The sequence below is a fragment of the Simochromis diagramma genome, unplaced genomic scaffold (assembly GCF_900408965.1).
Source record: "Simochromis diagramma unplaced genomic scaffold, fSimDia1.1 OVJJ01000165.1, whole genome shotgun sequence".
NCBI classification, from domain to species: Eukaryota; Metazoa; Chordata; class Actinopteri; order Cichliformes; family Cichlidae; genus Simochromis; species Simochromis diagramma.
The window spans coordinates 421,077-436,816 of NW_024387467.1; the positions used below are offsets into that span (position 1 = coordinate 421,077).

The window sequence follows — 15,740 nt, forward strand, 5'->3', positions numbered from 1 at the left end:
CCAGACCATCACAGACTACAGGACCACCAAACCCTCCCCCGCATCCTCTGATGTCTCCTTCCTCAACGAGCTCAACAACTTTTATGCTCGTTTTGAGCGAGGGAACCCCACAACCACAACCAAAGCAGACATGACGCCAGACCACCAACCTCTGTCTCTCTCCCCCACCGATGTAGGAGCGGTGCTGAGCAGGATCAATGTCCACAAGGCTGCAGGCCCTGATGGCATCCCCGGGCGTGTTCTCAGAGCGTGTTCTGGGGAGCTTGCAGGAGTGCTCACAGACATATTCAATCTGTCCTTGGCCCACACTGTGGTACCGGCCTGCTTCAAATCCACCTCCATCGTCCCGATACCCAAAAACTCCAACCCATCTTGCCTCAATGATTACCGCCCAGTAGCACTCACCCCCATCATCACTAAGTGCTTAGAGCGACTGGTCCTAGCACACTTCAAATCCTGTCTCCCCCCCACCCTGGACCCCCACCAATTCGCATACCGCCAGAACAGGAGCACAGAGGATGCAGTCTCCATCGCACTGCACTCTGTCCTCTCACACCTGGACAACAACAACACCTACGCCAGAATGCTGTTTATAGACTTCAGTTCAGCATTCAATACAATCCACCCCTCACAACTCATCAGGAAACTGACAGACCTGGGCATCAGTTCCCTCATCTGCAAATGGTTACTGGACTTCCTGACCAACCGCCCCCAACATGTCCGGCTGGATAACCACTGCTCATCTACCATCACAATGAACACCGGTGTACCACAAGGCTGTGTGATGAGCCCTTTCCTCTACTCCCTCTTCACCCACGACTGCAGACCTGCTGATGGTTCCAACACCATCATTAAGTTTGCAGATGACACCACGGTGATTGGCCTCATCAGTGACAACGATGAGGCCGCCTACAGGGAGGAGGTGGATCGTCTGGCTGAGTGGTGCGACAGAAACAACCTGCTGCTTAACACCGAGAAGACCAAGGAGCTCATCGTGGACTACAGGAGGAATGCTGACCCACATCCACCCATCCACATTAAGGGGACGGCCGTGGAGCGTGTGAGCAGCTTCAAGTTCCTGGGAGTCCACATCTCCGAGGATCTCACCTGGACGACCAACTGCTCCAAGCTGGTCAAGAAGGCTCACCAGCGCCTCTTCTTCTTGAGGACTCTGAGGAAGAACCACCTGTCCTCAGACATCCTGGTGAACTTCTATCGCTGCACCATCGAGAGCATCCTGACCAACTGTATAACAGTCTGGTACGGGAACTGCTCTGCCTCGGACCGGAAGGCGTTGCAGAGGGTCGTGAAAACTGCCCAGCGCATCGCCGGAGCACCACTTCCTGCCATAAAAGACATCTACAGGAAGCGGTGTCTGAAAAGGGCTGGGAAAATCATCAAAGACCCCAGTCACCCATCACATGGACTCTTCACCCTCCTGCCCTCTGGGAGGCGCTACAGGAGCCTCCGGACTAAGACCACCAGGTACCGGAACAGCTTCTTCCCCACAGCTGTCAGACTCCTGAACTCTGCCTCCTGACATCTGACCCACGTTAAACTCATGGACTGAACATACACACACCCACAATGGACAACTGTACCCTCAAACACACAATAATAACATGGACTGAACCACCACTCACAACCACTAGCACTTTATATAGCCTCTGTAGAAACTATCTACACCCTCACTTATCTTAACTGCACTACTGTATAGCTCTGTGTAAATAATCATTCTGTACATTCGATAATCTTTAATCCTACAACTGTTTACAACTTGCATAGTTCCCATTTCTGTATAGCTGTATATCTCAGATTCTGTAAAGTTATTTATTTCATATTCTGTATAGTTTTTCATATTTATATCCTGTTCATATCCTGTACATAGCTTGTACTCAATGTAAAATTGCAAAGAACTTGTGGATAGAATATAACATTTTGTAAACAGTTACCTCAGAAGCTGTACCGTGCACATCTGTGCACATCTCCCCTGACACTCTCTGCTTCACCAGCCCTGTGCAGGTGGTCCAGCCCCTGCCTGCCTCCTTAAACTTGTGTGTTTAAATCTCTTTACCTCTGTTGTGAACTTCACACAAAGTTTGTGGTAACAAAATCAAACTGACGAGGATCTCGTTTGACTGTGGAAAGTTTTACCTTACATACATGGTCTGACAGTACAGCTTCTGAGGTAACTGTTTACAAAATGTTATATTCACACATATTCGGTTTAATTTAGGATAAAATGGGGAATTTCTGTTTATTTGAAAGGTCTGTAAGTAAACATTACAGCTTGAGAGTTTGTGGGTCTTACATGCTGCATAATTGGCAAGGTTGATGTTTACGTTAGCTTCTGCTAAATTAATGTCGTTAGACTACTCACAGACAGCATTAAGGTATATATCACTAAACTAAATTTAGCATTGCTCAATAGCTGCTTTAGGTAGTATAATTGACCAGGGTAGTGTGTTTTTAGCAAATCCGGTGCACCAATGTTTTATCCAAAAAAGGTCGGTGGTCACATGTGTTTTACTCCAAATTGAGTCATGAAAATTGACTTTTTTTACCTGATGTTCTGTTAGTAATATGTGTGTTTTATCGTGGATTGACGTTTGTGGATGTTTCACCTGTTCAGTTAGAAAGCATGTGTGGTTTACTCTGAATTGAGTCACATACATGATTGTTTTCGCCTGATCTTTGGTTAGGATCATGTGTGTTTTGGAGTGAATCTTGTATGTGTACTGCTGTTAGTTTAGCAAGCACGTGTGTTTTACTGGAATTGAAGTGCAGAGAACAACAGAAGTACATCTGTTTTGAGGGCCAACTGACCTACAGATCATTTTTGGAATGCGGTGAGTAAAAAATGTCAACATTTCCTGTGTGTTTCATGGTGTGAATCAGTCAAGCTTTGGGGATGATGTTATAATAGCTGCTATACCAACTGTTTAGGTTTATTTTGTTCAAATTATTTAATTTCACTTTCTTTGCCTTGTTCTGGTGTTTATTTCAATGTATAATGCAATTTTATTATGTTCACAGTTGCCAAGAAGTTCAACATCCCAAACATATGGCTTCTCTAAGATACTTGATCCAATTGTGAAGGATATGAAAATCCTGGAGAGGGATGGAATTACGATTGCCCTGTATGATGACCCAGTACATGGAACTATTGACCAAGTTACTACTGACAACCTTGGTCTTCACTGTCTGTTTGGTTCTCTAGAGTCATTTAGTGCCAGATATTGTTGCCACTTTTGTCTTGCTGAGAAAGAGGACTTTCAGAAAGAGTTTATAGAGGATTCACCCAAGATAATCATGCGAACTCAAGCACTTCATACTGAACAATATGAAATGAAACTGATTATGTTACATGCAATAGATCAGTATACAACATCAAAGGATGTGGACATGAGAATTAAGAGCTTTAACTATGGCTAAATGGAACAAAACAACAAACCACCTACAGTGAAGTTGGGAGAAGACTCAAATGCTGTCCTCCCATAGGTGCCCAGCATGAGTAGAGGTCTCTTTTTCCTCTTCTACTTTCCCATTGTTGTATACAATAGGGGGGGGGGGGGGGTTATTCCACTGCGGGGCAACCTGCATATGTATGGAGTGCCAGGACTGCCATAATGCATTAATTAAATACACCATTAAATAATTAATTAAATGTGTCAATAATTAATTAAAATTGGAATTAATTAATTAAATAAATAGTTATGACACATGTAATTAATTAATTATTGACACATTTAATTAATTATTTATGTATTTCACATTTTAATTAATTATTGACACATTTAATTAATTAATTATTGACATATTTAATTAATTATTTATTTATTTCACATTTTAATTAATTATTGACACATTTAATTAATTATTGACACATTTAATTAATTATTTAATGATATATTTATTTATTTCATTTTGGCAGTCCTGGCGCCTGGCTCTCATCATGAAATAATTTTATCTGTGAGCCTCACCCATCACGGCAAGGAGGCGGGGTTAACACCAATCGAGTCAAAAACTATTGCTTTGGTCTGGAGTGGCTCCTTGCAAAACATGGCTACCGTCATGGGGGATTTTCGTGAAATCGCTCTCGAGTTGGTAAGAGATATTTTAGACCTAGCAGATAATGTTGAAGCAGGAATTGCTCAGCCGGAGCATGTGACAAATAAAACTGAGGAATTTTTTGAAATTCTTGGACTTATTTCCGCACTCTCCAACCAAGACATTGATGGTAGAGTGACTGCAAACTTACATGAAGTACTCCAGCAAAGCATCGCGGAACAGCGGCAAACTCACGGAACGGGACGCCCCGCTTTTGATATACCGATGACGTTTTAGAGCATCATGTTCTCTGTGGATTGACAGCGAGTGAAATTGCGACGAGGTTCGGAGTGTCTGAAAGGACAATCAGGAGGCGTATGGAACAAAACGGCTTAAGGTATTTACTCACTGAGAATTGAAAAACTGTCTAAATTCTGTAATAAAATTATCAGCGTTGCTCCTTTAACAGGTGCAACAATTAAGTTTAACATCCAGGCATCCATGAAAACAGAATTTATGAAATTTAACGGAGTTAGAAGTTAGCAGGAAGTTAGCTAGCTAGTTTCCATCTAAGTATAATATTGCATGTTCACACCAAGAGATTTTCTAAATCAAATTAAGATGTACAGCTCTGCTATCACTTCACATAAATGAAGACAGGAAAGTAAACGTTTTGTGGGGTTAATGAAGTTGGGCTAGCTGGTATATAATGATGTGCTATGTGATCGCTAGCTACACAGCATAGACACAGTGAAGCTGGAGCACGCTAACTTTTCTCGATGTTTAGGGCCAAAATGCAATCGCATTGCAGGATTGTAAATCAGGGGTCTCGAACTCCATGCCTCGAAGGCCGGTGTCCTGCAGGTTTTAGATCTCACCCTGGGTCAACACACCTGTATCAAATAATTAGGTCATTACCAGGCCTCTGAAGAACTTCAAGACATGTTGAGGAGGTAATTTAGCCATTTAAATCAAGGACACATTTAAAACCTGCAGGACATCGGCCCTCAAGGCCCGGACGTCGAGACCCCTGCTGTAAATGGACAAAACTTCAGTCAGGAGAACAATCGAGATAATCCACCCAGTCATTAATATAGGTTAGTCATTAATATACTGCTGCATGGGCTGGGCTGCAGTTACACCCAGGTTTTAAAAACTGATTTTTAAAATCAACAGTGGTAATGAAACCCTAGAGAGGCCGACAGTGATCACTAACTGTTTTTAGGGGCTTGTTGATATTAGGTAGACCAAGATGCAAAGCATTAAAACATGTTAAAAGCACAACAGCCTTAAAAAACACAGATCAGTTTGAGCGTGGAAGCAGGATTCATCACGTCATCACTTATAGACCTGATTGTCGACCAGTCTAAGATAATATTTCGTAAACTCCAACATTATTCAGTGTTTTTCATCTGTGTAGAAAGACAGACCTCTATTCATCTGTTACTGATGAGGAGTTGGATCGTATTGTAAGTGAAGTCCACAGAAGCCATCCAAACACCGGCTACAAGCTAATGCATGGATTTCTGAATGCAAGAGGTGTGCGTGTCCCTGGTGAGTATAATAAGCCTGTTATTGAAATTTATGAATAAGTGATCTGTGAGCCAAGTTAAAGTTAAGCTCATGATTGTGTATGTATCCTTTGCTAAGCACCATGATTTGTTATGCAGTTTATTATACCGACACTCTTTCCTCAAAAGTGACCATGACAGTATCACTAACTGATGAATATTTGAAATTCTACTGGTAGATATTTTTACAATCTTGGTCAGGTGGTTAATATAGGTATTTCTAATGAAGTGGCCAGTTAGTTTGTGGTTATTTTTGCCCACCTCTCAGTCTCAAGACTGCGGGAGTCTTTACGCAGAGTCGATGCAGAAGGAGTGAACATCAGACGTCTACGGCTGCATGTATTAAGACGACGGCAGTATTCTGTTCCAGGTCCAAACTCCTTATGGCACATTGACGGCAACCATAAGCTAATAAGGTATCAGTGGTATTGACATAGGAATCCTCAGAGCGTTCTCACTCCCGAGGCGTAACATGTCGACGTTTTGTCACGTCCCGCGGCGTTCCTGAGGAACGCGAAAGGAGACCTTCGGCGTTCTTATGGTACGCGGCGGGTTATGGCTGGAATCCAGTGCAATGAAGCTCCCGCGGTAATAGACGTTCCAGCCCTGTATTCCAGCCCTAAACCTAACCTTATCCCTAGCCCTGACCATAACCTTATTCCTGACCTTAACCAGGACTTTAATGATGTTAAATAGCGTGTTTCTAAGCGATTTGAAGAAAAAGAGCGAACATGTGTAGGTTCAGTCCAGACGGTTCTCATATTTCCTCTTTTTCCGAGGTTGTCATTTAGGAACGTGGTGGGTAGCCGAAAACGTAATATGGTGACGATTTGTCACCTAGCGTAAAATGTTACGCTTTGGGAGTGAGAACGGGTTGGAATCCTTAACCATATTATAGATTTTTTAAATAATTGTTCTACAAAAAGGTTGGTTTTTTCTTTTGTGTGTTTTACATATTGTCTCACAGATGGAGATTTGTTGTCCATGGTGGCACGGATGGATTCAGTCGACTAATTGTCTACTTGACAGTGGCTGGCAACAACAGAGCTAGAACAGTCTTGGAGAGCTTTATTGCTGCTGTTGAGCAGTACGGACTGCCATCAAGGGTTCGGTCTGATAAAGGTGGGGAGAATGCCGATGTAGCTGAATTCATGATCAGGAGCAGAGGCACCAACAGGAACTCTCACATCACAGGCCGAAGTGTCCACAATCAGCGGTAAATAACATGTTTTGTTGCTGTGTTATAGACTCTACCAGTGTAATGCTTTATGAAAATTACATCACATAAAAATTTTCAATTTTATTTTAATCACAGAATAGAGAGGATGTGGAGAGATGTCTACGAGCATGCCCTAGACCTTTTCTATCAGCTGTTCACTTCACTGGAACATCAGGGAACACTTAATCCAGACAGTGAAATCCATCTGTACGCCTTGCACCGAGTTTTCCGTCCACACATACAGAGCAACCTAGACTCTTTCCAAGATGCATGGAACAGTCATGGTCTTAGAACTGAACGGAATCAGTCACCACAGCAACTCTGGATAAGATACAGAGACCAAGGCCCCGTGGAGGATCCTTCAGAGGTTAGAGAACAATCGCCTTTTAACAAAGTTATTAAAACTATCTGACCATAAGTAAAAAAAAAAACAAAAAACCCTGCTACATACTGTTTAGTTTTTGACTAGGGGAGAAAACCCATGTGCTAAAAGGTGATAGTCAGCGATTCAAACCTAAGCTCTCCAACATTTTCTGAGCTAAGATTTCTTTGTCGCATGTACATTTTTCTAGCCTATGCACAATTGTACTGTTTTATAGTATTTGATTGTTAACATATTATTTAAATACTTACCAACATGCGGACCAAAAAAAAAGTCCCAAATAGGTTGTGCAATGACCTAAAGCATTATTAAAGTAGTTGTAACTACAACACTAAAGATTATTCCATGTTCAGGTTTCTGAAGACTACGGGATTGACTGGAACGGGCCTCACACTAACCATGGAGGCGCTACATCAGTACCTGACATTCAGCTGGGCCGTGAGCTATCAGATGAAGAGCTTGCTACTTTGCCAGTTCCAGGAGTTTCATTGACAGATGCAATCGGATCTTACTTGGAGACCGTCCGAATTCTGTCAAGAACCATAGGAGACTGATATACAACCCAAGCTTTTTTTTTAGCATGCTAAAACAAACAGACATGCACTGTAAAACAATTTGCTTTCCTCACAATTTTTTTTAAGTTCCTTTCTTTCAAGTTTTTTCCATCATGACATTTGTCACATATAACTCTTTGGTTAACATAAAATTATAATTTGTTTTACTGTAATTGTGGGGGAAAAAAAAAAAAATGACAGCTTGGGATGCAGAACTGCTGTCTCTCCCATTTTATATCAAAATGTAAAATTGCTTTTTATAAACATGTGAAACATTAAACATGTGTTTCATTCCCCTTTTCTTGCTTTCGGTTTGAACCATGGCGAATTTTCAGCCTGAAAACTCTTAAACCAGTCAAAAACCTGTGTGTGCACTATTTATTGCAGAAATAAGTGCTTCCTCGAAGTCTTGGTATGTCTGGAAACGAGCTGGCAGCTTCAGCGTTTCAAAACAAGTAGACGCTGTCGGAAAGGCGCCCCCAGAGATCTCTACATTGAGTTCAGGAAGAAGCATCTCCCAGCCAACCCAGAATTTCATCAGTTGGGCCAGTCTACTTGATGAAGCTAGAAAGTCAGAAATGGAGTTAAGAAAAAATTTAGTTAATTCTTCACCTTGCTTCAGAGAATATACAGTTAAATTATAAATTTCATACATTAAATAACTTTAAATGCTTATTATCAAGCATTTGCAATATGAGCAATAGCTTTATTTAAAAAATGAAGAAAAAAAAAAGGTCCCTATACCGGTGTCAATGAAGATCCGTAGAAATCTAGTGATGCGGCACATGGACTCAACATCAAATTCCTCATCTTCATCACTATCCTGAGCTGGCCATGTGATTTTTTCTATTACCATCTGATAGAACATGGAAGAGGACAACTTAGTCTACAGTACTGGTGAAAAGAATATATATTTTACCATTTTTATTAATAGGAAACAACAATTTCAGTATATTATATCATGGAAAGTTTGCCAAATACATTTATAAATAAGGTCTCATAAATCACTGGTCCCCAACCCCTGGGCCACGGAACGGTCGGTGAGTCATCAGGTACAGGGCTGTGAGAGTTGATGCTCAGGTGTGAAATTTATGGTTTTCAGGGTTTTTATCGTTAACTCTGTTTCCTTGGTTCTTTACCCGTTTGTTATGAATAAACCTTTTTTTGGTACCGGTACTGGTTTTATTTTGTTGTATTAATCCACTACAGCTTTAAGGCCGGTCTCTGAAAATGCTGTCGGACATAAACCATTCCGTGGTGCAAAAAAGGTTGAGGACCGCTCTTATCAGTGATGTGAAAGAACTGGTTTACCTGTGGTGTGAACTGCATTTCTGCCATTCGTGGGAAAAGAAGCGGGACAACATCTGGCCTACTCGTTAGCAGGGGCCATACCATGACATCCTTGATTCCCTTTCTCAGCTGTTTGAGTTGGCGCATGGTTCTCCCAATAACCTTCCAGGCAGAGAGACACAAGCCATAGTATAAGAACAAATATCCTCCTGAATTCTACACAAGTTGGCACGGTAGAGGAAATTTACATGAAGACACACTGACGTGCTTTGCCATATCTATTTACACTGTAGTAGACTGTATACACCAAAGACAAATTATAATATATTTGCACATTTTACAGTAATATATTCTTCAATTCACACACACATCTTTTCTGGGGGCTTTGTTATTTTCCCAACATCAAACCACATTCTGCAGTAAAAAAAAATAAAATAAAAAAAATTGCTAAGGTTAGCCTTTTTCATTAACTACAATGTGTCTTTAATGCCTATTTAAGTGCAAAACGTGGTAATGCAGACTTGAGATAACTGTTCTGCTGAAGGCATAACTGATGGGTGAGTGGGCAGATTCCCTTTCTAAATCAAGTAGTGATTTGGAATGTGTTTATTTTAAGAAGGGAATTTTAAAAACACAAACATACAGTAAATTTTTTAACTGCTGTCAGTATACTACAGCCTGAAGATATTTTGTAAAGGGATTTCTGTGTTTGAAGTTTCATCTTGTGTGCGCGCATTTGTGGAATTAGGGTGTGAGTGCCAACACTTCCAGGTATGAAGGAAAAGGTCAGGTTTTGGTTATGAAAAACTATGTGCATGATTTAAGAAGAAAAAAAAAAAAAGAAGAAGAAGAATTTTAACTTGACTGGGAGAATGGTAAATTTTAGTGCTTAAAAACCAAATATTTACAAAACTAATTTCGGCACTAATAAAAAGGGGGGGGGAAAGGAAACATGACCATTGCCTGCCAGTGTTGAAGAAAAAGCTACTCTATACAAATCCGTCTGCTTATTAATTTCAACAACTACAACAATGTCATTGATACTTAACCAGCAAGAACCTACCGCATGCACTAGAAGTTTGTTATGCAGCCATCTCCTATTTGTTTTATTTACTGCTGGGAGATCCCAAGACAGGGAAAGATCGGAGACTGTGTCTTGCTGTTCCTGAGTAAGTTCTTCAAGTTCAAGCTAAAATTAAGATTAAACAAGTTATTATGGTAGTCCACACACTGATTGTAATTCAATTATTTTTTTAATTTTACATACCATTTGTATGATACTCCTGATGTGCAGATCAGGACAGTCTTCTATAACAATTGTTGCCAATTCCGGGTCACCATTGAACAGCACGTGAATTATTGCAGGACTTAATCCTGTGACACGGGGACCATCATGCAAAAAGGTGTGGGCCAACATCCTTCCTGCAACCCGGAAGAGGCTGCTCTCGATAAGTACCTCTGATGTTGCTGGGACCAGATGGTCCGGTTCACCCTCAAATAGCAGTGTTCGACCCATTCCTCCTAGAAGTACCAAGAAAGCAGGGTTTTCTTTATTTTACTTTTTTAAAATTTGCTAGTGCTTTATGTAAAACTGGATTTTCAAAATTATCACAAGCTTTAAAGCAAGGAGAGTAAGGTAATTATGATAATATATACCAATATTATTCTTTAGTTAATTTCTAAAAAAAAATAAAAATATCCAGACACAAACACCACATAAGAGTAAAATACATTTAAAAGTGGTGAAATACCGTGTATAGGAATTTATTTTACTTATGTATTAATCACATTATTTTATCGTATAATGCCTTGGTGCCACTGGATTTTAACAAGTCTCACACTCATACAGCAAGACAAATGATGGGGGTCTAGTAAGGAAGTTAGGGAAGCAGACAACTCCACAGGAAGAGTCTTGTCTCTTCGAGGACTCTGGGAGGTAGCAAGGGAGTGTGAACCTTAAGGTGTGAAACAGCTGTGTACTGCCTTTTGTTCCTGAAAAAGGTATTTAACTGAGAGCCATGCTGGGCTCAGAGAGACTCTGCTGACCGTCTGTCCCGCGGACATGCAGGCTCCACCAAGCTTGGTTGTCTGTTCTTTGTGTGTTTGGATTAAAGAATGTTAGCTACCGCTCACCGCTCGTCTGCAGGCTTTATTTAATTGAAAAATTCCACAACAAAAGCATATGAAAATAGTGGTACACTTACCAAGATCTACTCTGAATCCAAACTGGAGTTTTGATATTATTGTTGTCACAAAGTACCGCATCACCCCTTGTCCAACAGCAGCATCACCTGAAATAAAATACAGATGATTACACTGTACAAAAAAATGGCTGAGTATTATTGCCAAACCTATTTAATTAAAAACATTGTTTTGTTTTTTTTAAAGAGAAAGCAATATTATTTTGGTTGGAATCCTAGAATCCTGACCCTGCCAGAAAACAAAAAAAGAGGAGTATTGTACAATACACATTTATATTAATAGTGGTAAGGTATATTATTTAGGACCACTGGGCCCATTCACAACAAACTTATTAACCTGTAACAAATTACATTTATTTAATATTCAATTCAGTTTTTCACAGTAACAGGGCTACTTCTGTGTGAGAGTAAAAACACTATAACTGTCATTGTAGTTAGCATGATTGGCCAACGGAGCTCATCGTATGATGCATTTCAGCCACATGAAATCAGTAAGCCACTAAGACAACTCCATTAAAAGACATTTAACTAATTAAATTTATTTAACACAATAGATTTCTATTACTAACCATCAAGGGTACAATGAAGTGGACATGCCCATTCTTGTTGCTGTTTATAGAATGAGAGAAGTGCCCGGTCTCTGTCCTCCTCAGAGTCCCTCACATCCATCCTCAGCTGAAGTGGTGTCCCAGATGCATGTTCCCGAAGTAGATTTTCTCTGAAAACTTTGGCAGCATGAGCTGGATCTTTAATCACCACCCAATCTAGACCGCAAAAATAAATGAAACAATTACACATAGAAAAAACCGTATTAACATGTTACATGCAGATATGCATTCCTTTACAGTCAAAGATGAAGAACACCTGAAAAATGTCATTCAGTGCAGCACCAAAAGGCAAATGGCCTAGTACCTATATAGTGTTTTACCACGAACACTAAAAGGCCTTTATACTACAGTCGCATTCACCCAATCAATCTTCTAATACATATTACCAGAAATATTCTAAATATTCCATTTCTGCACAGAATGAGGTTTGATTCCTGGTTTTAGTTACCCTAGCATCACTTTCAGGGTTTCCAAACAACATTAAGAACCCAAGAAAGTATTTTAACATTAATAGTCATGAATTACATTGTTGATTACATGCAGTACTACTTATTTTAAAGTCATTTTATTAAAGGTAATATTTTATTACTGAATGAATGTAAGTTGTTTGCAAACTTATAGCAGCTCTATGTGTTTACACAGACCGTTGTCAGGTTCTTTGTGAACAAACTCCTCAGTACCAGTTACTACTGGTACTACTGCACTTTGAGCTGAGGTTTCTGATGTTTCAGGCCTAACTGGCACACTTTCACTGACTGTGGCTGGCTCTCTATCATTTTCTTCAACATGGCCTCCCTCTCGTTCTCTATGTGATTCCTGCGTGGATGTCCTTGAAGTTAACAAAATTGACATCGTCATACTCTCTCATTTTCCTAATGTAAAATGAATATGTAGTACACATATGTCTTTGTTAGTACATACCCAGCACAGCTGTCTCTGTGCATTTTTATTTCAGAAAAGGAAAATTCCTTCTGACAAGTAATACAGGAGATGAGTGGACCAGAGGCATGACCTGAGCTCTCCTAAAAGATAAAAAACATCCATTTATAAATGTAAATTCCACAATGCTATTTATTTATATTATTATGTGTGAAATGATGACAATATAGATTTATGTACACAATCAAAGTGCAAGTCCTGTTGAAGTGGACGGATGTAGATTGTAGCCTGCCCAATCATTGCAGATGGGTCTTTCAGATACCCAATGGTATATCCAGTGCTGGGACATTGAAGCAATGCAAGATTTCGACTACGAGTAGATCCTGTAATTTTTAGAAACTCAAATCCTCCCCCTTCTTGGAGCTTTGGAAACACTTCCATCAGTTTAGTTCTTACAGTCTCGGGATCATTGTCATTCCCTGTATTTAAAAGAATAAACAGATAATCTCCATTCAATCAAACACCCACATATTTGAAAACAAGCCAGTACTATCTAATAGCCACAAAATAACAATCACACAGTTGAAATTTAAGTCCAATTTAAATTAAAATGACAAAATATTTATCACATTCACGCTAAAAATTATAAAAACAAAAAAACAAACAAAAAAAAACCTACAGTGAACCACAATCAAAACTGGGCTCTGGTAAATTTCTTACTATCAGACTTACCTGAAAATGTCACTTTTTGCTCTCCAAGTCCTGCAGCATGGAGGTCTGCTTTAAGCTGAATGCTTGGAACTTTGTTAGCCTTGTGATCAGCCAAGCAACAGAACGTATGTGTGTAGCTTCTTCTAGGTACTAGGCTCTGTGCTGACCGTCTTATCATATTTCTTCTACTCCCACCATTATACGGAGCAAAGAGCCTTGCTAGCTCGGCTGCAACACAAAGAAAATATCCCAGCGGAACAGACCACCAGTCAGCTACAACAGTCTGAACTTTCAGCTTAGCATCATTTTAAACGTCACTAACGCTACACATCAGCACCAGGCATGGTGCTGAAAAATAAGGGCGTTTTACTGACTATCTAGTTTCATGCCCCATCCACACACAACAAAAGTGAGTCACACACAAAGCATAATTAGCTAACTACCACACATAAACCTAGGTGCACAACCCCCGCCCACTGAAATTTAGATGCTCATATGAATTGCTAAGATTTAACTGTGTGCTAAGTCATCAATTAGTATAACACGTGGCTGACGTTACTTACTTTGGACAGGTGTATGTAATGGTGCCGCAGGTATCTGCTGTGTCTGAGCTGACGGAGTTGGGGGATTTGTCCTCAGAGCTTCTTCAATTAAATTCACTGCTTCTCTCAGCAGCTCCGGACAGCTTTTTGACATTTCTCGTACACGTCGTGCAATGTATCAATTGAGGTACACAACTATTGTCAAGTGTCTTGATTTTTATGGCGGCAACTTCTTGCTTCCAACTGCATAGCGCATCCAAGCAAAGTTAAAAATGAATATCACCACCTAAAGGATCGGAGTGAGATTTACTGGGAGTACATCAATCTATTATCAGGGATCGATCTGTGTGGACTTGCTTTACAGTTTAACCAATCAGATGTCAGACAAGCTACAGGGAGAGCGTTAACCCCGCCTCCTTGCCGTGATGGGTGAGGCTGACAGATAAAATTATTTCATGATGAGAGCCAGGCGCCAGGACTGCCAAAATGAAATAAATAAATATATCATTAAATAATTAATTAAATGTGTCAATAATTAATTAAATGTGTCAATAATTAATTAAAATGTGAAATAAATAAATAATTAATTAAATGTGTCAATAATTAATTAATTAAATGTGTCAATAATTAATTAAAATGTGAAATAAATAAATAATTAATTAAATGTGTCAATAATTAATTAATTACATGTGTCATAACTATTTATTTAATTAATTAATTCCAATTTTAATTAATTATTGACACATTTAATTAATTATTTAATGGTGTATTTAATTAATGCATTATGGCAGTCCTGGCACTCCATACATATGGCCAATAAAGCCTTCATTCATTCATTCATTCATTCAAATGACTTGGGGTTAAATGCCATCCAGTCCAGGTGTTTACATCGGCATCTACACAGCAAATTCAAAAGTGTTAAATGTTTTGGTGTTAATAGTCTGCTTGCAAAAGTAGAGTTAATTTTACTCTAAGCAGAGTCACATTCTTTTAATGTAACTCTTAGGTGTAAAATGATAGTAGTTAAAATCGAGTGTTAAAAATGAGTGTTTCTCTGTCAAATCTGGAGGTGTTACAATGGAAACATTAACTCTTGACCTCTTAACTCTGAACTCCTACAGGGGCTATGACACCAATAGAGTAAATTCACAGACTCCGCCCCCAGCACCATAGGCTCCAATCGAAGCTGAAATGAAGCCGTTTCAGAACATTTTGCTCTACATATTTGAGTTGTTTGCCATGCTTGGTAAGTCATTTTTTCAACGATTGTTTCAATTATTATTATGAGCTTTTACTTCTGTGGCTCTTTGGAGTTGAGACAAAGCTGTGTGAAAGGCATTAGCCATGTTGCTCGCTGATAGCATAATATTCTGTTTTAGCTAGCTGAAAGGTATTGTTTGCGGGAAAATACCACAGCCTTGAAAAAAAGCTTGCATGTGAATTTTCAGTCAAACTTTTGGTCAAATACACCTAAAACAATGTCTAGAATGTGAAATGTTGGTATAATGGTGCTACTTGAAGCCTGAAAATGATCGCCCATAAAAAAAAACAAAAAACGAGCAAACAGCAGTAGCAGACGTCCTGACTGGGTTCTACGTAGCATTTAGATCCCTCCAGAGTTTTGTGCACACGGTTTAGGTAAAAATTAAAAAGGTTGAGGTTTTGCATTTAGTTCAGTATTAGCTGTTGCCTGTGTCTTTGTCTTTTGGGAAAATACTTTACACAAGTAATGG

General features: G+C 39.6%; 2 protein-coding genes and 1 long non-coding RNA gene across 3 annotated transcripts; 1 reads left to right on the forward strand and 2 right to left on the reverse strand.

Moving 5' to 3' along the window:
* Nucleotides 1-4,025: 4,025 nt before the first annotated feature.
* On the forward strand, nt 4,026-7,967 carry LOC120723360. The gene is made up of 6 exons (XM_040014778.1): nt 4,026-4,447; nt 5,471-5,604; nt 5,890-6,037; nt 6,589-6,837; nt 6,937-7,207; nt 7,576-7,967. The coding sequence occupies exons 1-6, from the start codon at nt 4,428-4,430 to the stop codon at nt 7,774-7,776; spliced, it is 1,023 nt and encodes a 340-aa protein (XP_039870712.1). The 5' UTR covers nt 4,026-4,427; the 3' UTR covers nt 7,777-7,967.
* A 535-nt stretch (nt 7,968-8,502) lies between these two features.
* On the reverse strand, nt 8,503-10,213 carry LOC120723361. Its single transcript, XR_005693725.1, has 3 exons — nt 10,130-10,213; nt 9,088-9,228; nt 8,503-8,632 (listed from the first exon to the last, which is right to left on the reverse strand). It is a non-coding gene; the product is annotated as an uncharacterized LOC120723361 (long non-coding RNA).
* Nucleotides 10,214-10,279: 66 nt separating this feature from the next.
* LOC120723398 lies at nt 10,280-14,529 on the reverse strand. Its single transcript, XM_040014831.1, has 8 exons — nt 14,029-14,529; nt 13,487-13,693; nt 12,995-13,233; nt 12,797-12,897; nt 12,520-12,704; nt 11,837-12,031; nt 11,271-11,357; nt 10,280-10,587 (listed from the first exon to the last, which is right to left on the reverse strand). The coding sequence occupies exons 1-8, from the start codon at nt 14,159-14,161 to the stop codon at nt 10,280-10,282; spliced, it is 1,455 nt and encodes a 484-aa protein (XP_039870765.1). The 5' UTR covers nt 14,162-14,529.
* Between the last annotated feature and the right edge of the window lie 1,211 nt (nt 14,530-15,740).